We start from the raw sequence: 23,142 nt of genomic DNA, 5'->3' as shown, positions 1-23,142 counted from the left end.
GCGGACACGCACCTGGCACCTACTTTTATAAAACACTTTGTCTACAGTGTCTTTATCACCAAGATAGCAAGAGTCTCCCCACTCTGTGAAGTCAGGTAGCTTTGGTGTTACATTCCCAGCCACTAAAACTCCCCAGATTCTGAGAATTTCTAGGCACCTCCTGCCCTGACTGGGTAAAGATGTTATCGGGGAAGTTTGTATTGCTTATCGGGCCCCTTGGTGGCCCTCCAGAGGCTGATTAGAGCAGGCCATACTTAATAAGCAGTTCCCCGCACAGCTTCAGGCCCAGAACTCTTCTCCCTAGCACCTTCAGCCTCAGAAGAGATCATGAAGTGGCTTTGGGTTCTTGGTCTTGTGGCCCTCTCAGAATGCTTGGTCACGTAAGTAGAAAATGAGTGCTAGCGGCTGTCTGCCTGGGCTCCTTCTCACCCTTGTAAAACTGCCTGACCCTCTTTTTCCCCTGCTCATCCCGGGGTGAAAAAGGAAATGAAATCCTCCCTGGCTTTCATAAAGTTCAGGTGTCCGTTCATCAGTGATAGTTTGCCAGGAATGCAGAAAGGGCCTAGAATTCTTGGGGCCAAGTGTGCAGGGCCACCCACCTCCAAGGGCACAGTCATATAGTGAGCTGTGCTGATGTCACTCCCAGAATCTTTCACTGCACAGCTTGGGCAGCTGAGGGGGTATTTCTTCTGCATTGTCTTTTAGATCTCTCTCAGGATGTCTGTCTGTCTGTCTGTCTCTATAGATCTGTATCTTCCCACCTCTTTGAGAGTCTCTGTGTCCACCGACCTCTATTTCTCTCTCTCTGGGCTCAGGCCTCATCATGTCCCTAACTCATCATTCTCCTGCTTTAGCTCTCTCGAATTTTTCATTTTCTCTCCTCCCTCATTTCTGATTGAAACAAGGTGGGTTTAGAGGGCTTTTTCCACCTGCGCGCACTGACACGTGCCTGTAATCTCAGCTTTTGGGAGGTGGGGAGAGGATGATCAGGTCATCCTCAGTTATATCTCAAGTCTGATGCCAGCCTAGAATACATAAGACCCTGTCTCAAAAAGAAAAAAAAAAAAATGAAAACCAAGGAGGCTACCTGCTAGGCCTAGCTTTGATGGTAACCAGCGTGGTGACCAAAGCTGAGTCACAAAGTAAGGAGGCTGGGGGTAGAATGCCCTGATCCTTCCTCCCAGGCTGCTTAGGAGAAGACAGTGCACCATGGCTGTCACTATCAGGATCTAATGGATGGCAGGTGTTCATTCCCCTTCCATCACCCCCACCCCCAGCATTCAACTCGAGGGGTGTTATCCCCCCATCTTCCTTTCAGAAAGGTTCCGAAGGGTCTTGTGGCTTGCTCCAGAGCAAATACCAAAACCTGGACTGGAAACCAGGCACTCAGTCATGGTCTTCCCGTTGTGTTCTGTGCCTTTTCCAATAGCAGCCTTCGTCGGAAAAACCACTCTGCAGCCGCAGTGTAAGGGGTTGCCTCTTGGCAGCCCGTGGCAGCTGTCTCTCACTTGGTTTCCTTCCTAATGCTCCTTTAAAGAATCCCTCTGATGAAGATTAAGTCCATGCGAGAAAATCTGCGGGAGAGCCACATGCTGAAGGATTACCTGGAGAAGTACCCTCAAAGCCGTGCCCGTGTGCTTCTGGAGCAGCGAGGGAACCCAGCAGTAACCTATGAGCCCATGAGGAACTACCTAGATGTACGTGTAGCAGGAGCTGGGGCTCCTGAACGCCGCCTGGAGCTTCTGCCAGGCACTGTGGCCCCTCTGGAGAATACTGAATTAGGGTTGGAGTTCCTAAAGCCAGAAGGAGTAGGGAGCAGGGGCTGGGATGGCCCAGCAGCTGAGAACACCTGCTGCTCAAGTGTGAGGTCCGCAGTTCAAATCCCTAACATCCACGTAAGATACCCACACCTCTGACTCTAGCACTGTGGGAACGGAAACAGGAGAGTAGCTGGGGCTTGTAGCATGCCAGCCTAGTCCATGTTCGGGGAGAGATCCTATCTCAAAAGACTAAGGTGGAGAGTGAGAGAGCAGGATGCCCCAGCCCTCCTCTGGCCTCTATTTGCATCACACATACTCACATACATGAAAGAAAAAAAAATTAATGGATGAGGAACAACAGGAGACCCTGTTTGGCTGGTTGGACCGAAACAATGACACAGATATCCTGCTCTATGCTGTGAACATCACTGGGTACCTGGACTTTTGTTCTTTTTCACCCAGGCTCTGAGCAAGGGTGAGCTGTGTCTAACGCAACGCCAACAAATCCAACTGCAACTCACGCTTGGTATCTCAGGAGTCCCCAACCCTGCAGACTCAGATTCCAACCAATGAGCAGTTAGTGGGCTCTGAGATGGGCTAGATGCTGAGCCAACCCACAAGACATCATGTCTGAAGAGCAGAACCTGGTTTCTTTCTTTCTTTCTTTCTTTCTTTCTTTCTTTCTTTCTTTCTTTCTTTCTTTCTTTCTTTCTTCCTTCCTTCCTTCCTTCCTTTCTTTCTTTCTTTCTTTCTTTCTTTCTTTCTTTCTTTCTTTCTTTCTTTCTTTGGGTTTTTAAGACAGTTCTCACTGTATAACTCTACTGTATACAGCTGTATAACTCCAGCTGGCTTAGAACTTACTATGCAGACCAGTCTGGCCTCCAGCTCACAGAGGTCCACCTGCCTCTACCTCCTGAGTGCTGGGATTAAAGATGAGTGCCACCACACCTTACTAAGCCTAGTGTCTTACAGCCTAGCCAAAGAAGCAGGCAGAGAACGAATGTCATCTGGAATCCCAGCAGTCAGAAGACTGAGGCAGGAGAACCATGAGTTTGAGGCCAGCCTGAGCTACATAGTGAGACCTACCAAAAAGAAAGAAAGGGAGAGGAATGGAGGGAGGAAAAGGCAGGGGGCTGTAAACAAATGCCCAATGAGAGGACAGGCTGAGTGGCCTTGAGAGTAATTGTTCTGACTTTGTAGAAGGCAAAGAGCACAGAGGCCCAGAGTGAGGCAGGAGGGCAGCCTGGAGGAGGCACTCAGGCTGAACCCTGAAAGGTGGAAGAATTTAAGACCTTTGGGAGAGGATGGAGTGTTCCTAAAAGGAAGCCCTGGTTTGAACAGAGGCTTGGCAGTGTGGACAGCACTGTGAAGGCAGGCACCCCAGAATCCAGGTGAGAGACAGGGCAGCCAGGCTGGCCCTAGCCACAACCCTTCTCACCTGCAGCTGGTCTACATTGGTATCATCAGCATCGGCACGCCCCCTCAGGAGTTCAAGGTCGTCTTGGATACTGGTTCTTCAGACCTGTGGGTACCATCCATCTATTGTTCCAGCCCAGCCTGTGGTGAGCATCCTGCCCTGCCCTGCCCTGTCCTTCATAAGCACACCTGAGGGTCACCTCCTGCCTGTGTCCTCCAGCTCACCACAAGACCTTCAACCCTCTGCGGTCCTCCACTTTCCTGGTCTCGGGCCGACCTGTGAATGTCGCCTATGGCTCAGGAGAGATGTCAGGATTTCTCGCCTACGACACTGTCAAGGTAACTTGGGAGCTGGAGGCGGCCACGGGGCCTGGCTCTGGGTGTGAACACCGATGGCAGGGTTAGCTGGGAGAGCCTTTCTGCTCCAGCTGCCCACCCACCTTGTGGAGGCCCCACCCCATGAGTCCTTCTAGCCACAGGCAGCCAAGGTTCAGATTTGCAGTTCCTTCTCCAAAGGGGAGCACAAGTTGGTTCTGCCAGGAGCAGAGAGAAAGAGCTGTGTAAAAATAAACCACTTGCACACACTACCCAGTTCCAGACAATAGGCTGAGCACGTCCTTCCAAACGACTCCATGAGTTTTCTCAGTAAGAGGGCATTGCTAGGGCTTCATCCCACAGGTGAGTGAGAGAGAGCCAGTGCCTTACCCAAGGTCACACTGCTGGCGAGCCAAAGAGCCGGGGTGTGATTCAGAGTAAGTAGGCAAGTGGGAAGTGCTCCCAGGGGAGAGCTGTGTGGTTTAGACCTGTGGGAGCAGCCAAGGGCCCTTGAGCTTCCAGACAGGGAAAGCTGATTCAGGAGAGCCATGCTCCATCAAAAGATTCTTCCCTGGGAGGCCTTGGAGGCCTTGGAGAAGTAACAAAATCCTATGCATGCATGCATGAACAACACGCACACACATACACACACACACATGCATATACAAATTCACACACTCATGCTTACACTTTTCCCAGTCCTCAGAACCCTGGTGGCTTAGTCAGGCATTCCAGAAGGCAGAAGCAGACAGAGCTCTATGAATTCAAAACCAGCATGGTCCACATAGCAAGTTCCAGGCCAACTAGGGATACATAGCGAGCCCGATCTTAAAAACAAAACTAAATTCAACTAAACACCTGGTCATAGCAGCCTCCCACCTCCCAAGGGTGCAGAAAAGATCACCATGAATAACAACCCTGAAGGAGAAGCCCTACTCTCCATTGATCTTCAAGTGGGATCCCTCTGGTCAGGTCACACTCAGCATCTCAGTTTCCCCATTTGGAAAAGAGTATAAGGTCAGATGGCATCTGGAGGATGGTGGTCAGTGACAACCCACAGCGCCATAGGGGGCCTGCCTGTCCACTCCTCCCTGGGATTCACATCCATGTGACCCATGGCAGGGCCAGGACTCAGTTATACCCTGTGGGTCAAACCAGCTCCCCACCCACTCCCAGCCATACCACAGCCCTGGTTTCAGAGCCTTATGTGAGAATGCCCTCTTCTCCCACAGATCGGGGACCTCACGGTTGTGGCCCAGGCATTTGGCCTGAGCCTGGAGGAACCGGGCACTTTCATGGAATATGCAGTCTTTGATGGTATCCTGGGGCTGGGCTACCCTGACCTTGGCCTTCAAGGAGTCACACCTGTCTTTGACAACCTGTGGATGCAAGGCCTCATCCCCCAGAATCTCTTTGCCTTCTACTTGAGCAGGTGAGCCTGTGCCAAATCGGCCTTTTTCGAGGCTGTCAGTTGCATTAAGAATTGTTGACCCTCTGACCCTGAAGGGTCCTTAGACATAGCCTCGTCCAGGCATCTGCCTGCCATGGACACCAAATCTGGCCCATCCTCTGCTTCTGTAAATACGGCTTCACTGGATCATTTGTTTCCATCTTGCCTGTGGCTGCTTTTACACTGCAGCAGTGGCACTGAGCTATTCAGTAGAGACGAATGTCTCCCAGTGTACACAGCCTCCAGTACTGACAGTCAGACCCTCCACTGACTCCTTTAGTCCCATCTCTCCAGTCAGAGATGAGCTAAGGCTCTGGGAAGGGCTTTGCCCAGGATGGCAAACAACTCTAGTGCCCCATCTAGAGAAGCGGGACCCAAGCTCAGCCCTCAGGATTCTTCCCCGTGATGGTGACCAGTCCATCAGCTCTTCAGCTACACTGAAGTTCCTGGTGGACTAAAGATCTGGAGGACAAGGGAGAAAGCAAAGCACAGGTCACAGGTCCTGTTGACACTTGCCTCTTCCCTGCCAACTTTGAGATTTGATCCCGCATGGCGGGTGGGGGGGGGCAGGCGTGTCTATGGCTGCGGGCTCTCCGAGAACCTGAGTTCCAGGAATCCCAGCTCTCTAGCTTAATGCAAGTGCCTCTGGCCCTTGGGAACACTTGAATCCACTCCACAATGATGCATTCATTCAACTACTTCTTATTAAGTACGTACTAAGCACTGAGTACCACTCTGTACACAGCTTGTGTGAGGATACAGAAAAGGGGGCGGGCAGAAGACAGGACGGTATAAACAAAGGGAAAAGAGACCTCAGGTAGTGACTGTGACTGTGACAGCAGTGTATCGGGCGGATAGAACCAATAGGCCTTAAAAGTGGGGGTGGGGCTCCCTGAGCTGAAGCTAGACCTGTGCGAGCTAGAAAGCACACGCTTGGCTACCCAAGGCCTCAGTGTTCCGGAAAGTGACAATCCAGATAGGGAGAAGTCACACCCCTCTGGACGCAGTATCTTTCAACCATAAAGTTGCTCTAGTTTCCGGAGGAATCCAAATGTTCCACAGAATGGTGGGGTGTCCAGAGCCCAGCTCTACACCCATTATCCACATCTGGATCTCAGCTTTGCCACTCATGAGCTGTGTAACCGGCCTGGGGCAGGTACAAGGGCCTCCTTGTCTTAATTCCTGAGGATGGCCGCTGTGCAGGGCTGTGTGGGTGCGGATGGGCACACTAGCGGTGCTGGCAGGGTCAGGGATACTGCCAGGCCTAAGGGGCCTGGCCCACCGACCTCCACCGAGCAGCCAGTCCTTGCACCCTCTCCCCTCCAGCAAGGACGAGAAAGGCAGCGTGCTGATGTTGGGCGGAGTAGACCCCTCCTACTACCACGGAGACCTTCACTGGGTGCCGGTGTCCAATCCTAGCTACTGGCAGTTATCTGTGGACAGGTAAGCGCCTGGCTGATTCCTACCCCTGGATGCTGCCTCCAACACGTGCACACACACGCACACACACATGAAGTAACACCGACCCATGCCCATGCATGACGGCGCCTGTACATACATCCACACACAAGGTCGCTGACACATGGGGTCACAAGACAGTCACACAAAAATATGTACAACCACGGAGACACACATACACACACAGACATCCAGTCTGCGGCACCACAGACACACCTCCTCGAAGCCATGTGTATAACCCCTCAGGTCTCCTCAGCAGAATCACAGCCAGGGCATCTACAGACCTGGATGGGCGGGAGTCTCTGGAAGAGGCCCATGCAGAGTGGGATGGGTGGGATACATGGTCTGAAAACCCTAAAAAGAGAGGGGGATGGAGGGTGTCCTATCGGACTGAACAGTCACAGTGAGCAACCTCCATCCTGGTTTGCCCAGGACTTGGAGCTTCCTGTCCAAAGCAGAGAAAGTCCTGGGTCCACAGTGAGAGTACCACACCAGAGAATAGACACGAGCAGAGATAAGTCTCCATCCTCAGACCTGAAAGCAACAAATACAGCCACACAGCAGGCTAGGGGCCCGAACTAGAGACCCGGCCACCTGGGGACCTGAAACACCTGAGCACACGGGGACGAAGACTGAGCAGACTCTGCACAGCCGCCAGACGGAAGCTCAAGCAGCCTTCCAGGACATCGGCAGTCTGGCCATGGGCCTGGGCTTCCTGGGGTGCTGCCTGGTGCGTTGACACAGCGGCAGTCTGCTGGGGAGGTGGCCTCTTGTGTAGCAAATGGCTGCTTGTCTCCCCGCCGTGGAGCGTGTGGTGCACACAGGGACCTACCTTCATTCCGGAGCTGTGGAGCTGGTCGGGCACACGCGTTCCTTGTTGTTCCTTTCGTTCATTTACTCTCTCAGACATGCATACGCTGAGCATCCCGGTGTGAGGCCCCTTGAGGGAGGCACCCAGGGACGGTGCCATCCAGTAGTGTACGTGTGCATGAACCAGGGCGCCCTGCAAGCGGCGAATCGCCACCTCACCCCTTGCTAGAAATGAATAAGGAGAAACACTGTATAAATAATAAAAAATAAATAAATATTTAAAAAAAAGAAAGGAAGAAAGGAAGAAAAAGGAAGAAAGGAAGAAAGGAAGAAAGGAAATGAGTTTGAGGCCAACCTGGGCTACATAAGACCTTGTCTCAAAACAAAGAAACAAATAAAACAGACAAGGTACCTAAAAAGACAGCAGATATGGTGGCATCCAGATATAGTCCCAGCTCCTGGGAAATCTGAAGCAGAGGGGTCATTTGAACTCAGACATTGGAGACCAGCTCAGAAAACATGGTCAGAACCTTTACTCTAAATAAACCAACAAACAAAACAAACAAACAAAAAACCAGAAAAAGGTAAAGTGACGGTGCAGGAGGGTGGGTGTGGAGACCCGAAGGTCTGAAGTCTGGGAATGGTCCTGTACAGTAATCCTGCTGTCCTCTTTGGCCCCTGCCTCCCAGCATCTCCATGAGCGGGGAGGTCATCGCCTGTGTTGGAGGCTGCCAAGGCATTATGGACACCGGTACCTCCTTGCTGACTGGCCCTCTAAACTCGATCCTTAACATCCAGAATCTCATCGGAGCCAAGGCCTCTGGTGATGGCGAGGTAAAGGTTATGTGGGAGGCCGGCTCTGGGTTATCCACGCGCTACTGCAGTAGGAGCTGGACTAACCTCCAGCCTCCCCACCTTTGCAGTACGTCCTCAAGTGTGACGCCATCAACACCCTACCGGATATTGTCTTCACCATCGAGGGCATCGCCTACCCTGTGCCAGCCAGTGCCTACATCAGAAAGGTGAGAGTCCTGCAGTGGGACTGTTCTTCAAACCCTGGAAATAGCAGGAATTATCAAGGTTGGGCTTTGGTGGGAGAGGAAGGCGCACCCTGGTGGTGAGGATGTGCCATTACAGGTGCTGCTGTTTTCCTCACCGCCACCCACCACACACCTCACCCACCCCACGGGCAAGGGCTGCCTGCCCACACAACAGCAAAAGCCAGTGTGGCATTCCTTTCTCCTCCCATAAGTTTTGAGGGATCAGCAGGGCGTGGTGGCACCACTGAGTTTCCCAGATTGCAGAGGAAAGATGAGACCTCATGTAAATAGACCTGGGGGACCACGCAGAGGCAGCCAGGATAGATGGATCTGCAGACAAGGGGCATGGAGGACAGTGTGCCAGCCCAGGGAGCAGTGACTGAAGCTGCCCAGAGGGGAGGAGGAAAAGCCTGCTCTGCAGAGGGAGTGGCTGAACCAGGGTTGGGGGAAGGGGAAGAAGAAGAAGAAGAGGCTGAGCAGCTGCCCACTGAGCTCCTGTATCACCGCTCTTTTCCAGGATCATCCACACAAGTGCTGTAGCAACTTTGAGGACGGCCTAGAAGACCCATCAGATCCTGAGATGTGGGTGCTGGGGGATGTTTTCCTGAGGCTGTATTTCACCGTGTTTGATCGGGAAAATAACAGAATTGGTCTGGCTCCTGCTGCTTGAGTGCTGGGCCTCCTTCAGGGGCTAGCCAGGCATCCCCAAACCCCAACACAGACCTGAATGCTCACAGGACATTCCCATCCTGTGAGCTCCAGAAAGCCCTGTTCTGTGTAGGGAATAAAGACTGCATTCACAAAGCCACTGATGCTAACAGCTGCTCTTTCTGGGTCGACCGGGTATGTTGGAGTTAGTTTGGGTTTGGTTTAGTCTTTGAGACAGGGTCTCAGTCTGTAGCTCAGGCTAGCCTAGAACTCACTATCATAGTCTAGGTAGATCTCCAACTTTCAGCACTCCTCCTGCCTCAGTCTCCAGAATGATAAGAAGCAAAACTCTGCCATGTGGTCCCCATGGTAAGAGAAGCCAAGTCCAGCCAGCAGGAAAGAAGAGAAAGACTAAGGACAGACATAAGAAAAGTGCAGAAGATAACAACCACAGGCCTAGAAGTCAGAGCATTCGTTTCCTCCTCCTCTCCTTGCTCTCCTTTCCTTCGAGTCTCTTTGCCGCTCAGCTTCTTTTTCTTGTCTTTGAAGGTCAAGTGCTTTGCTGCTACCAGCCCCAGGATGTCATATCTGAAGGTATCTGGGCAGGAAGGACACAGATGATTTAAAAAAAAAAAAAAAAACCCCAGAGTAGCAGAGAGGGCTCTGGTTGGTCCGCCAGGAGTGGTGTGTCCACCTGGACCAAATATCTTGGCCAGAGGTTAAAGAGATGCTGTGATTGTCTCTGCTTGGTCAGAGGGTCTTGTCTGTGACCTGGAGTGATTGGCGGTTTTCTTAGAACCCTGGTGCCGGAGTGGAGAGTAGTCACTGAGAACAATGGCAAAGGATGTTCTGGACGGCTAAGAGCGCTTGATCTGGCTCTCCCAGTGTCTATCCCCCCCTCACTCAGAAAGTTGCTTAAAGGAAAATTAAAAACAGGTTCTGGATGTCGGGCCTCATGGCACAAGCTGGTAATCTCAGTGCCTGGAGAGTCTGAAGCAGAGGGATACACAAGCTCGAGGCCTACCTGGGCTACCTTGAGGTCAAGGTCTGCCTGTGTGACTTAGTGATAGCCAACCAAGAGCTAAAAGAAGAGCTGGAGAGGTGGCTCTGCTTACCGCTCTGTCAGACGACCAGAATTCAGAGCCCAGCACAAAAGCAACTGAATTCCACCTCCGAGGGATCCGCTACCCACTCCTGGCCTCTCTCAGTACCCTCACACACGTGCACACACAGACATACATATAAATTAACCCTTTAAAAACGGAAAGGTAAAAGGACTGGGGCTACAGCTCAGTGGTAGACCACTTGGCTGGTCAAAGCGAAGCACCAGGTTCAATCCCCAGCACCTGCTCCTCCCACCAAAAAAAAAAAAAGTTGTTACTTGAGATGAGCCATCCCAAACTTCTGGGCACAGCTATTGGAACACTTGATTTGGACTGTCAGAATCTGACATACTTATAGCTGGAGAGGTGGCCCAGCAGTTAAGAGCACTTGTTACTCTTGCAGAGGACCTGAGTTTGGTTCTGAGCACCCATGTGGCAGCTCATAACCATCTGTAACTTCAATTCCTGAGGATCCATTGACTTCCTCTGACCTCCGTGAGCACCACACGCACACACGGTGTATATACATGCAGGCCAAACACTTCAATAAATCTTCTAAAAACAAAAAAGGGTGTGCTTGATTTGGGATGGCTTTTCCCACAGGCCGAGGCTACGCAGAGAGCAGAAGGAGCGAGCAGAACAGAGTAACACTCTGTTTCGATGCATCACACCATGGAAGCTGCTGCTTTGGTGTCAGCTCACGCGGTCCATGATCACTGGGCATCTGCAGGTCAGGCCTGTGGTGCACCCTGGGAACTTGCCTTGGAGTCACAGAGACAGATCAAAGGGAGTGGTACAGCGGAGACTTGAGAGAGCCAGGAGGGATGACAATGAAAGATGCTGAGGAAATTTCCAGGTCGGGGGAGGAATGGCTTCCAGGCTACACACAGCGTGCACAAAGGACAACCCAAAAGAACACCCGGCTCCATGTCCCGCCTCCCTGCAATGGTCCCAGAGGTCATCTGTCCTTGGCCCCCATTCCCACTTCCAGAGTGCCTCACCATGAGAGCAGGTGGCCATCACAGGGGGGGAAATGCTGTTATCCTCTATATGTGAAGACAATGACTTCATCATATACAACCTTCAGAACTGAGCCTGTCATGTAGCATCGTGAGTTATTGCTATTTAAACCCGACAGGCCACATGGACAGTGACACCCAGCATGAATCAGTGAACCACGATAATGGTTCTGGGGAAGACACCTCTCCCTGGGACTTTTCTTAGTGGGCCACCCCCCTGCCCAGTGGCCAATACTAAGACAGTTGAGGAGAAGGGAGAGTTAAACATCTTTTTTTTTTTGCTTTTGGGGTTGTTTTGGGGAAAGTGATGTTTTTGTTTGTTTGTTGTATGGGGAAATCGTTGTTGCTGTTGTTTTTGAGTCAGGGACTCCCTACATAACCCTGGCTTCTTCTGGAACTCACTATGTAGACCAGGCTGGCCTAGAACTCATAGAGATGTGCCTGCTTTTGCCTCTCAAGGGCTGGCATTAAAGCTTTGTGCCACTATAACTCAGCCTTTTTTTTTTTTTTCCAGACAGATTTCATGTAGCCCAGTCTGGCCTTGAACTACTAATCATCCAACCTCAGCTTTCAGAGGTCTGCGATTACAGGTGTGAGCCACGGAGCCCTAATTTACATTACTTTATAAAGATCAAGATCTGGAGACCTTACCTTTGCTGAGTTCTTTCTGGACCAGCCACCGGTGTGGATCGCTGAGTGCTGACACCTGCTGGCCATCTTAGGTACTACACACAAACGTTGGTGCAGGCTCCACCCTCTGGTCTTAATCATCCCTTCTATGTCCGTGGTTACTTAGCAAGAAAAGCCACTGTCCTGCAATCTCCCTACCTTTAAACCTATTAATCCCGCGGTGGCAAATGTATTTATTTACTTATTTATTAGCTATAATTTATTTGTTGACGTTAATTTTTTTTTCCCAGGGCACCTACAAACACAACAGGAAAAATTGGAAGCAACCCCCCCCACTCCTACCCAGATTCTAAAAGCAGAGAATTAGAAACCGGAAGTCATCTTGTGCTGTGAAAGTGCTGAGTGTGGGCCACATGGAAAACAGAAGGGAGAAAGCTTCAGCCCTCCCTCGCCCATCCCTGCCCCCGCCCTCACTGTCCCCATTTCACGCTCTAAAGTGCATTTACCTTCTGAGCAACTGTCCCCTGCCCTGGACTGTGAGCTTGGGAGGAAAGAGAGTTAGCAGCCCAGCGTTTAAATTAGAGATGGGGACATAATGTATGTTCTGAACATGTCTTGGAATGAACAAAACATGAAATCAGCGTTGAAAACAAAGCATAATGACAGAGATGTTGTGTGACATCAGTGTCCAGAGTGTGCAGTGACAGGAACACACTAGGCATGGCTCTCTGCCTGAGCAAGAGTGGGCACTGCTGACTTCATGTACCAGGGCCATGTATCATGACTGACTTACATGTATCATGGAACCAATACCATAGACAAGGGTGGGGCTAAACAGAAATTTACGTTCTCACAATTCTGGAGGCTAAAACTCTAAAGTCAGGGGGTGTTTGGGCTATTTCCTCTGCTGCTTCTCTCCTTGACTTATGGATAGACCGTCACACTCTACGATCTTCTCCGCACCTGACTGGGTTTACCCGGGGTGGGGGGAGGTCAGACACACAAGGCCATTGGTAGAGAGCTCTGTCTGGCATGTCCCCTGCTTGGTACCCCCTCAGGTGGTAGGCTCTTCCTTCTCTGAGGTGTCTGTTGTGGGCTCTTGGAGAACAGGGTTGGAAGCGTCCTGGAGAGCTGGAGAGAGTCTTTGAGGCCTTGAGGGGGTGGTGAGGGTCTCTGAGAGAACAGGATTAGTTGTTGAAGGTGCTTTCGCCTCAGTCAAGTGGGTGGCAGACAGGGGCCACTGGAACGCTACCGGAGCCCCAAAGGTTGAAGAAGAGCTCTCTGGGGTGACAGGTGACCAAGAGGTCCCTGGAATGGTTGGAGGTAGAGCGGAGGGTCCAGGAGAGACAGAAGATTCCACTGAGGGCTCAAGAGGCTGGGAGGCTCCAGGAGCCCCAAGAAATGGGCCCTCTGGCTCCAACAGGGATGAGGATGAGGTCTGGGTTGCCGGCAGGCCTGGGGTTGCAGTCAGTACATTGGACAGGTTTGTTCTTAAAATCAGCTGCAGGAGCTGGAACATGGGCCTTGCAGGTGATGCCGATGGGGGCCCTTGGCAGGAGCTACAGTTGACAGGGACTTCCGTGTCTCCACGGGGGCTCCGAGCAGCTTTGACGAGGTCTCCGTGAGGGGAGGGTTGTTGCTTTTCTTCCGGAGGAAACAGGGAATCTGGACAGAGGAGGGAAACCGAGTCAAAAGGGTTCATTCTAGGGATGGATGCCATACTCCATCCCCAGAAGGGGCTCAGCACACCTGTGAGGCCCATCATGCGCTGCCTCCGACCTTCACGGATAGCAGGCTGAAAAGAAACCATGAATGGAAGCGGGCAGTTCACTAAAGTCACCCTCCCAGGAAGTTGCAGTGTGATTTTGGGAAAATGTCTCCTTTTTGGGTCTTGCTTTCCCCCACATAGAGGAGTGCCAGAGATCAAAGGATAAGGAGAGAGAGAGTCTAATCCTGGGCCTCTGTTTTCCTACTTGCAAAAAGGGGTATCCCAAAAGACTGAGGGCCAGATGCAAGACTGCACAGGATGTCTTAGCCTAAACCCTCATGCCAGCCATAGACTGACGGCAGGTACCAGTGAGTGACAATATGTACATCACTCTGCTGTGGGGTGTTGCTAGTGGGGAAAACGGATATGTGGAATCAGAATACAGGAAGGCTGTATGTTCTACTCAATTTTGCTATAAGCCAAAAGCTATCTAAAAATAGACTATCTATTTTTTTTTTAATTTGAAGTAATATTCCATATAGGCAAAGGCGACTTGGAGTAGAGACCAGGCTGGCCTTGAACTCACAGATATCTGCCTACCTGCTGGAATTAAAGGCTTGTGCCACCTAGCCCAGCAAACTTGTACTTTTAATCCTCCTGCTTTAAGATTATAGGCATGAACCACTGACACCTAATGTATGTGATGCTGGAGATTGAACTGGGCCTTCAGGCATACTAGACAAGTGCAGTGAACACTGAGTGAATGAATAACACTCTCAGCCTATCACCTTTCCTCGTGTTGTAAGGGTGTGTGGTCCATAGAAGGAAAGGAAGCTAAACAACAAGAAACTATCCAGTGAAAAGCGAAGGAGGAATGAATATAAGAAGCTTCACCTAGCCAGGCCTGACGGTGCACATCTGTAATGCCAGCACTTGGGAAGGCAGAGGCAGGCGGATAGCTGTAAGTTCAAGGCCAGCCTGGTCTACCAAGCAAGTCCGGGACAGCCAAGGCTACACAAAGAAACTCTGTCTTAAAAAATAAACGAAGCAAAAGTTCACCTGCAGTGGGCTGGACCAGCTGCTGTGCCTGCTGCTATACCGCGACAGTCCTCCAGAGGGCAGCGTCACATAGCTAAAAATCACATGCTTTAAATGTGTCGACTGGGTGGCATACTGTCTCTGAAGGAAATCACTGTTTTTATCACATTGTGGAGTATGGTGTGATGTGATGTGGTGTGGTGTGGGTGTGTTTATGTGTGTGCCACAGCACACATGTAGTAGTCAGAGGACATCTGACAAGAGTCAGTTTTCTCCTTCCACCGTGTGTTCTCTGGGGACCAAACTTGTAGCATCAGGCTTTGAGGCAGGTACCTTTATATGCTGAACCATCTCACCCGTCCCTTGTGGGTTTTTTGGTTGGTTGTTTTTTTGTTTTGTTTTGTTTTGCTTTGCTTTGGTTTTCGTTTTGGTTTTTCGAGACAGGGTTTCCCTGTGTAGCCTTGGCTGTCCTGGAACTCACTCTGTAGACCAGGCTGGCTCACAAAGATCCACCTGCTTCTCCCTCCTGAGTGCTGGGATCAAAGGTGTGCGCTGCTTCTGCCGCTGCCGCCACCACCACTGCCGCCACCACCTGGCTCCCTGGTGTTATGTTTAAATTATCAAATGGAAGCAATTCCCGTTCTCTTCCGATGAAACGGTGACCATTCCTTTTACAGAAAGGAAATATGAGTGGAAATAGGGGTGTGGTGAGCTCTGGTTTCCCAGAGCTGAGACAGTGTGTTCTGGGAAAAGAAGTTGGCTCAGCACATGTCCTCTCAGGGTCTTAGTCCCCCCGACATGGAGAAGTACCTCAGAGCAAAGGATAAGGAAAAAGAATCTAGTACCACCAATTAAAAACTTCATTCCCAAGCCAGGTGCAGTGGTGCGTGCCTGTGATCCCAGCATTCAGGGAGGCAGAGGCAGGTGGATCTCTGTGAGTTTGAGGCTAGCCTGGTCTACAAAGTGAGTCCAGGACAACCAAGGCTACCCAGAGAAACCCTATCTCAAAACAAAACAAAAAACAAAGTCTACAAAGAGAGTCCAGGACAGTCAAAAACCAAAAAAACAACCTTCTTCCCCTAGGCTCTACCACCTCACCAGGAAAACAGAGATAACACCAGGCCCTGCCCAAGCATTCCAGCTGAATTGCTCAATGGGTGTCTGCTCAGTGGCTGTCTGGTGTGCTGGCGGAAGAGTTTCTGGAAAGCTGGGGGCGTGGTACCTTTACACTGTGTCGCCAGCGGTTCCCAGCCCTTTACCTTCCCGGAGCAGACAACGTTTTGGCGTGCCCTTGGGAGGCCAAAGATGTGAAACAGACATTTCCCAGGAAGCAATGTCAGCCGTAAAACAGTGGGAAAACCTGACATCTCTCTAGAAGTTTGAAAACATATAAAGAAGACACATCTATGCACAGAGTAAACTGGAAAAAATAAACTTCTAAACCGTTTTGAAGACCCCGGGAGCCATCTGCATCACTCTGCTTCCTCCTTCGGGTCCAGGGGATGGTAATGTGTTGTGAGACACCGGATCAATCTACCCATGACACTCTTCTAACCCAGTTGCCTCCGCTATCAATCACCTGGTCCTGGCACAACCCACAAGATTTGGAAAGAAAAAGTCACAGGATTTTCCACAGGAGATACATTACAGGTGTATGGAAGGAAGAGAAAGAAACACAGAGGAAGAGAAGAAAGGAGGCCCAGGGAAATAGGAATACAAGGAAAGAAAGAAGGGAGGAACATAGGGGAGGGAACTCAATGGACTGGGGAGGTAGGAGACAGGAAAGCCCCCTGAAAAGAATAGGGTAGCCCCCCCTTAACCAAAGTTTTGTTTTCTGCCACTTCAGTTGTCATGATCGATCCCTGTTCTCAAATAGTAAGTAGAAAGTTTCAGAAAGAAACAACTCGAGTGTTTTAAATTGTGTGTCATGATGAGTATCAGAATGAGATCCATCCCACCTTGGCTTGCCCAGGCTGCAACTCGCACTCAGTCCACCGTATCCATACTGTCGATGCTACCAGTCAGTCAGTCCCTTAGGAACCTCTCTGCTGTTGGTTTGACAGTGCTCTCATGCAGCGTCCCAGACACATCTGAGGTCTCACAGACAATGGGGAGCTTTCCTAAAGAGCTGTGCTCCACATCAAGACTTCAGGGCTGCACAACAGATAGCTGGGTCCTGTTTGTGACTGTGCAATAAAGAACCACATGGACCAGCCAAGTCTAGTGGCACATGACTACCGTCTCGGCACTCACAAGGCTGAAGCAGGAGGACTGCTTAAATCAAGAGTTCAAGGCCAGCCTCAGCAACATACAACTCCTGTCTCAAAAAAAAAAAAGGTGAGGAGTGGACAAGGCTGCAGATGGTTCAGGGCGCAGCACTGGCTGTCCTTTATGGACTCTGATCCATAGATAGCACCAACACAAGTTAAAAAAAAAAGGGGGGGAGGGGGCAGGCAACACATGACATTGTGGTATTTCATAACAGCAGCCCAGAACCTGCAGCCCAACCACAAATGGGTGCCCTTCAGCAATTCTGGCTGAGCCTAGGTCTCCTTGGCAACCTCTTCGAAGGCCTATCTTTCTGAGTGGTTTTGCAGTGGAAGATGGTAAGGAAAGCTCGGGATCAGGGCCTGCTCACCTGGGCAGGAGGGGTCAGAACACACTGGCTGGCAGGGCGTCTTCTCACAGCTCACCTCTCCTAGCTGAAGAAGCAGAAAGACACATAGGACAAAGCCCAGAGTTCCCCGCCCATCTGTAGCAGAGCCCACAGGGCCTCTTGTGCCAGCACTGGGACACATAGAAAAGTGTTGGGTAGAGGCCCAAATACCTGGACCCTGGTCTGGATGACAGGTAATGCCAGCCATGGCAAGACACCTTCATCTGAACTTCCAAAGAGGGATGAGTGGCCAGGGGCAAAGGTACCCTGACAGTTCATGAAATGTGAACAGCAGAAGGATGGGCACATTAGCTCGGGGTCCCATGTGTGACAAGCAGGCCTGGCTGGCAGCCCCAGGCCCTCAAGGCCAGCTCACCTGGCAGATGCATCGGGTACAGGGCTCATCATCCAAGGCGAACACCTGACCATTCATCACCTTTCTCCCTTCGAAGTTACAGTCTGCAGAGACAGAGGAGGCAGAACAATGAGATCCAGGACTCCCGGGGGGACTCAGACCTGGGTGGCTTCTCCCACTCACCATGGCATACAGGGCAACATTCGCCATCTGGGTGGAAGGGGTAGGTACAGGTGATGGGACAGTCCACAGGTGAACAGGCCACCGAGCCCAGCTGTAGGACACAAAAGACACATGGCCGCTCACTGAGGACAGCTAGTACGATGCTAGGGAAGGCACAGGGCACACAGCAAGGTGGGCCCATCTAGACGGCAGCATTGGCCATCCACGGTAGGATGGAGGTAGAGGATGATATTCTCCCCGCTAGGGTACTTCCTGACTTCCCTTGATCCATAAGGTAACCTGACAATAGTGACCCCTTGAACAAAGGCAGAATTATCCAGATAAGCTCAGCAGGGAGAGAGCCGGGGTGCAGCTCAGTGGTACACTGCCCTGGATTCCATCCCCAGCATCTTAAGAAAAGCATAGAAACCGAGGAAAAAAGGAGGACCTAGAAGCAACATATCCCAAAGCACGTGGCTGAGAATATACAGGGCCAGTTGGCAGCGGTTCACTCGGGGGTCACAGAGATATTTAACCTGCATTTCTCAATCCATGTATGGACCTTGCCCCTCTTAACACATAACTGGGGCTGAGGTTTATATACACCCCAAAGATATACTGCCACAGAACACAGCAGCTCCCACCAAGCATTAACTATATCAGCATGATAAGAGATGAGACTTATGTCCTTCATTTTCCAAATATGAAAATTCAGTATGCTCTAACCGAACACGCTTTTTAGATCGAGTGGCTCTAGAGGGTAAATGTGGATCTGGGAGTATGTATACTAAGTTCAGGGCCTGGCCCTTTAACTAGCCATGAAGTCATAAGCAAATGACTTGGTCTCTGCTGGCTAGTTCTCACATCCAGAAATGAGATTCATTGAGTTCAGCAACCCAGAAGCAGGGATTCTGGACCAGCCAGTTTCCAAATGATTCCCTGACCCTGGCTAAAAAATTGTGCTAGGGCCAGGCAGTAGTGGCACTCGCCTTTAATCCCAGCACTCAGGAGACAGAGGCAGGTGGATCTCTGTGAGTCGAGGCCAGCCTGGTATACAGACTGAGTTCCATGACAGAGGACTACACAAGAGCTACACAAGAAACCCTATCTTGAAGAACAAAAAATCATGCTAGATAGGCTTCAGGGAGATGGCTTTCAGCAGGACTGTAGGTGACCCTTCTCCAGGGTTAAGGAGCTGATGCTGGGGATTGGAGTCAGGCTGGGTGGGACGTACCAGGCAGATGCAGCTCAGGCAGGGGTCGAGCACTGACGGGAAGGTCTCGTTGTTGTAGAAGATTCTGCCTGTGTAGGTGCAGCCTGCCAAACAGAGCACGTGGTGAGCAGCAGCCAGAGGGGTGGCTGGTTGTGGCCAGGTGCCTGGCCAGGGCAAAGGTTGCAAGTTTATCTGGGTAGCAAGGGTCAGGCTGAGCACCTCTCCAGGCAGCTCAGAGGTTAGGCAAACGATAAGCATCCTTGGAATGAGTGCTGGGTGCTTTCTATAGCTGGGTTGAGCAAAGAAGACATTAGGGTCTTGCTTCAGTATCTTCAACCGGGGCTGGGGGTATGCTGAGGACCCTGGGAGTGAACGGGCAGATGGGCCGTGAGGCTCAAGGTGGTGCTGGAGACACGTCAGGTTTCTGTCCCTCTCCTGTCACTAATAAACTCCAGCTTTCCAGACCAGTCCTGTCTCTCCCTGACCCTGACCCTGTATCCCCCATCCCTGACGTTCCCAAAGACTCTACTTTGATGAAATTGTTCACATACTGGTAAGTACAAAGGCACATGGTGGTATAAGCTGGTGAATTCAAGAACTGAGGCAGGAGCGTGGAATTCCAGAACATCCTAAGCTTAAAAGCTAATTCTAGGCCAAGCTGGGTTATATAGTGAGACCTTGACTCAAACGGGAATAAAAGTGATTTATATACATATATGTATGTATGTATATATATATAACTGTATGTATACATACATATATGTATATGTGTATATGTAGATACACATATACACACACATATATATATACATATATATAATAAAAGCAGGTGAGACAGTAGAAAAATATTTTAACTTTATTTTGCCTGTTTCGTTGTTATTTGTTTCTCTGAAATTAGATTCTCATGCTCTGAACTACACTCTTCTATCTGGCCCAAACTTGATCCTCCTGTCTCTTTCTCCCTAGTACTGGGGGGTTACAGGCCTGTGCCAACAAGCCCAGCCCTTAGGGAAAGATTAAAAAAAAAAAACCAAAACACCTATGACACACATATTTCAAAAGGTGTGGGTGTCACAAACAGAGATGGCCCTTTTTAAATGTATTCTTGCTCTATGGCTTTTCCATGACAAACTTAATTTTGAAACAGTGGAAAAGGATATATATATCCTTATTTGTGTTTTCTCTCACTGGCCCAGCTTTTCATGTCTGGTTCCTATGTGTTCCCAAGAGTTTTGCCTTAGGCAAGCCGCTTTATATCTCTGGGCTGTGGGTTGCTGGGAGAGCGAGGGAGATAAGGTTCCAGGGGTGCTTAGTGCAGAGGGGCCTGAGGCAAAGCAGGCAGGAACTCCAGAAGCGCTGAGAAGTGCTGCACAGGTGGGGCCTAGCCAAGGTTACCTGCTGAACAGTCAGGACAGCACTGTCCAGGGATCCGGATGGGGTGAGGGCAAGAGTCCACACAGTCTGTCCTTTTGCAGCTCACAGAGCCATCTGCCTACAGGAAGAAGGAGCTTCACCAAGACTTGGGGCAGCAGGGCCTGCTTCCTATGCCAGAGGAAAGACAACGCCGCCCACTGTCCGTGGCTTGCCCTCAAGGATGCCAGGATGAGGCTGGGGAGTGGTGGGCCATCCCCACCTCTCCCCCATGACAGTCAACAGCTGCTTAGCACAGGTGTTAGAATCTTCCAGAAGGGTTCACCTATCTCAAGAGAGGGAAGTCAGAGCTGGGATTTTGTCTTCTCTGCTTTCTACCCTATCCCTCAGCAGCAGCCAGGGCCATACCATCTCCCCCTCCACATTCTTCTCAGCATTTCCCTGGAACCCTGGCTCACCCCAAACCTATGGAGAACAATAAAATCCTATTTTTATAGAAAACTATTCCACCGGAAATGCCTATTTCAGAAGACCAAAATGCCAGACTAGGTTTCTTCCTCTTCTCTCTCTCTCCCCCCCTCTTCTTGAGAGTTTGAACATTTATGGCTCTTATTTCGCTCTCTTGTAAAACGAATGCCAGGATCAGTTATGAAGGAGAGCCTCAGCAGCGGGCAGCTTTTACTTCTCATCTAACTGCAGCAGACATGCTCAGGCCGGCTTCTCACAAAGCACCCTAAACATCAACCAGCTGGAGATTAAGGTGGAGAGCCTGGAGATCCTGTGTGACTGACAGGGGCCCCCTGTCGACACCCCACCCCCACCCTGCTTTATTTGGAGGAATAAAGCCCCCAGGGACCCAGACACTCAGAATGGAAAGGGAAGCATTGTGCAGCTTCTTGGTAAGTAGCCATATGTGACTTTCAAGTGAACATTCTTAATGAGCTTTGACGAGGTGTTGGTCAGGATGAAACATCCCATGACAAAGAAATGGCACCCCAGTTACCTAAGCTGGCCACACCCCAGGCTACAGTCTCTGAGGCCTCCTGAGGCCCCTGAGGCAGACCCTCAGGTCAGCAGCTCCCTGCCCAAGCAGAGTCAACCATAGCATCTAAGGCAGCCACCAAACTCTCCTGTCCTCAGTCCTCCACTGAAAGCAAGACAAGTGGGTCCCAACCCTGCCTAGGAGGGAGACAGGCTGGCAGTGGCCCTGCCTCTGTCAGGGAGGCAAATGGGACAGCTCCGGAAAGCAGCTGAAGGGGAGCAGGCTGTCAGTCACCTGGCAGATGCATAACTCACAGGGATCACCAGGTGACCAGATCTGTCCAATCGGAAACTCAACCCCGTTGTCATCGAGAGAGCAGCCTGGCAGGAGAGGGAGCAAAGGGAAAAGACACTTGGCAGAGAGACAGGGATGTAGCTCAGTGGTAAGGCAAGCTCAACGGAGCCACAACAGCACAAAAAGATGCACAGTAGGTGGGAATACTCCTGCCCAGAACTACAGCACTGCGCTTCTAAAGATGAAACATTCACAGATATAGCACAAATGTATGCGTACTTTAAAGCTGGCTGTGCCAGTGCACGCCTTTAATCCCATCAGGCAGGATGTTGGGAACTCATCTCTGTGAGTTCCAGGCTAGCCTGGTCTACACAGTGAGTGTCAGGCTGGCCCATGCTGTACAATGAGCTCCAGCTCAAAAAATAAGTGTATGCAAACTTTTACACAAACATAAGAGACAGGCAAACATACATTTTCAAAAAGATGGAAATACTTAGATATACACAAATTCCTCTGACAAGATGCAACCCCCCCCACAAAATACAAATATATATTTGCATATATAGAAATGCATACACACACAGCCACTGTCTCAAACAGACACATCCCAGACAACAGCATCACATGCATTAACACAGGTCAAACACAGACATTCGTTTGCACAAAAATGTATCCATCACATTACATACACACATGACAGAAAACTGGCACAAACATACAGAGACGAGCATTTGCAGGTATATCATATAAAACACAGGCACAGCCATACACAGATATCATTCATACGCCAACACTTAAAGGCATATACAGCTGTACACACCTACAGGTACGCTCATACAAAGCACCCTTCCAAGGACACCCACAAACTTACACACATAGTCACAACTCACACACAGTGCTCATATATAAAATACACATGCTCATACTACTAACACACACACACACACACACACCATCAGTCCAAGTGCACTTGAGCCCTTGGGGGCCATGCAGCCGGACTTCACCTGTGGTGGGTGTGGGCTCCCGACAGGTAAAACAGCATTGTCCTGGGCCCAGCCACCACTCCTCTCGGGGGCACTCCAGTTCTGGACATGGTGTGAAGGAACACTCTATCTCCCCATTCTGGAAGAGGGGCAAGAGCAGGAATCAGTGAGGGGCACACATCAGTGAAGCTGGCTCCCAGCCCTGGGCTGCGTAGGGCTGAAGAGAAGGACGGTGGGCAGCTGTCCTCCAAACAAATGTCCAGGGAGACAGAAAAGCAGAGAAGGGTGAGTCCTTTCAGGGAGCTGAAAGAAGGTCCTGTGGCCTTCCCCCTGTCATCTCTCACCTTCTCTCTTAACCCTGGTTCCATCCACTCCCATCCCTCTAATCTACTCTGCTCCATAGCTGGGGAACTATTCCAGGCATCAACCTCAACTTGCCACTCCACCACCCGCAGCCTTAGCAGCTTAGCCTAGTCCACAGTGCCTGCCGTCCGGGAGCCCTTCCCACCGGCCAGACACAGATATCCTCCTGAGACAGCAAGGGTGCTTGGTCCTTATGCACAGAATTGCCTGGTGCACAGCTTTGAGAGCCCAGCTCCCTCCTCTAGATTAGCATCCTCTGTGGCACCATTCACAGAGCAGAGCTGCCCATGGGCGGAAGGTGTCTTCCCCGCATCCTCTCTGCCCTCTACTACTTCCCTGGCTCATTTCTCCTGAGGGCACTCAGGAGC

The 23,142-nt window shown here is 50.7% G+C and overlaps 2 protein-coding genes across 4 annotated transcripts in view; one reads left to right on the top strand and one right to left on the bottom strand.

Annotated features, from left to right (window-relative positions):
• Positions 1 to 234: 234 nt before the first annotated feature.
• LOC110548106 (pepsin A-5) lies at positions 235 to 9,056 on the top strand. The gene is made up of 9 exons (XM_021636124.2): positions 235 to 380; positions 1,538 to 1,697; positions 3,205 to 3,322; positions 3,397 to 3,515; positions 4,724 to 4,923; positions 6,268 to 6,384; positions 7,899 to 8,043; positions 8,133 to 8,231; positions 8,767 to 9,056. The coding sequence occupies exons 1-9, from the start codon at positions 328 to 330 to the stop codon at positions 8,917 to 8,919; spliced, it is 1,164 nt and encodes a 387-aa protein (XP_021491799.1). The 5' UTR covers positions 235 to 327; the 3' UTR covers positions 8,920 to 9,056.
• A 2,821-nt stretch (positions 9,057 to 11,877) lies between these two features.
• The window catches only part of Vwce (von Willebrand factor C and EGF domains), a 31,103-nt gene continuing 19,838 nt past the window's right edge, over positions 11,878 to 23,142 (bottom strand). For 2 of the 3 annotated variants that reach the window (XM_021636085.2, XM_021636086.2), the window contains 8 exons: positions 22,433 to 22,550; positions 21,429 to 21,514; positions 20,177 to 20,273; positions 18,803 to 18,885; positions 17,590 to 17,680; positions 17,428 to 17,510; positions 17,034 to 17,097; positions 11,878 to 13,314 (listed from right to left, as the gene is read on the bottom strand). In XM_021636085.2, the coding sequence (XP_021491760.2) occupies positions 12,704 to 13,314; positions 17,034 to 17,097; positions 17,428 to 17,510; positions 17,590 to 17,680; positions 18,803 to 18,885; positions 20,177 to 20,273; positions 21,429 to 21,514; positions 22,433 to 22,550 (1,233 nt within the window). In that variant the 3' untranslated portion in view covers positions 11,878 to 12,703. The remainder of the gene's footprint in view (positions 13,315 to 17,033; positions 17,098 to 17,427; positions 17,511 to 17,589; positions 17,681 to 18,802; positions 18,886 to 20,176; positions 20,274 to 21,428; positions 21,515 to 22,432; positions 22,551 to 23,142) is intronic. The other variant, XM_060386621.1, reaches the window with a different exon arrangement.

This window comes from Meriones unguiculatus, chromosome 1, assembly GCF_030254825.1.
Source record: "Meriones unguiculatus strain TT.TT164.6M chromosome 1, Bangor_MerUng_6.1, whole genome shotgun sequence".
Taxonomy (NCBI): domain Eukaryota; kingdom Metazoa; phylum Chordata; class Mammalia; order Rodentia; family Muridae; genus Meriones; species Meriones unguiculatus.
This window is presented reverse-complemented; position numbering and strand designations above follow the sequence as displayed.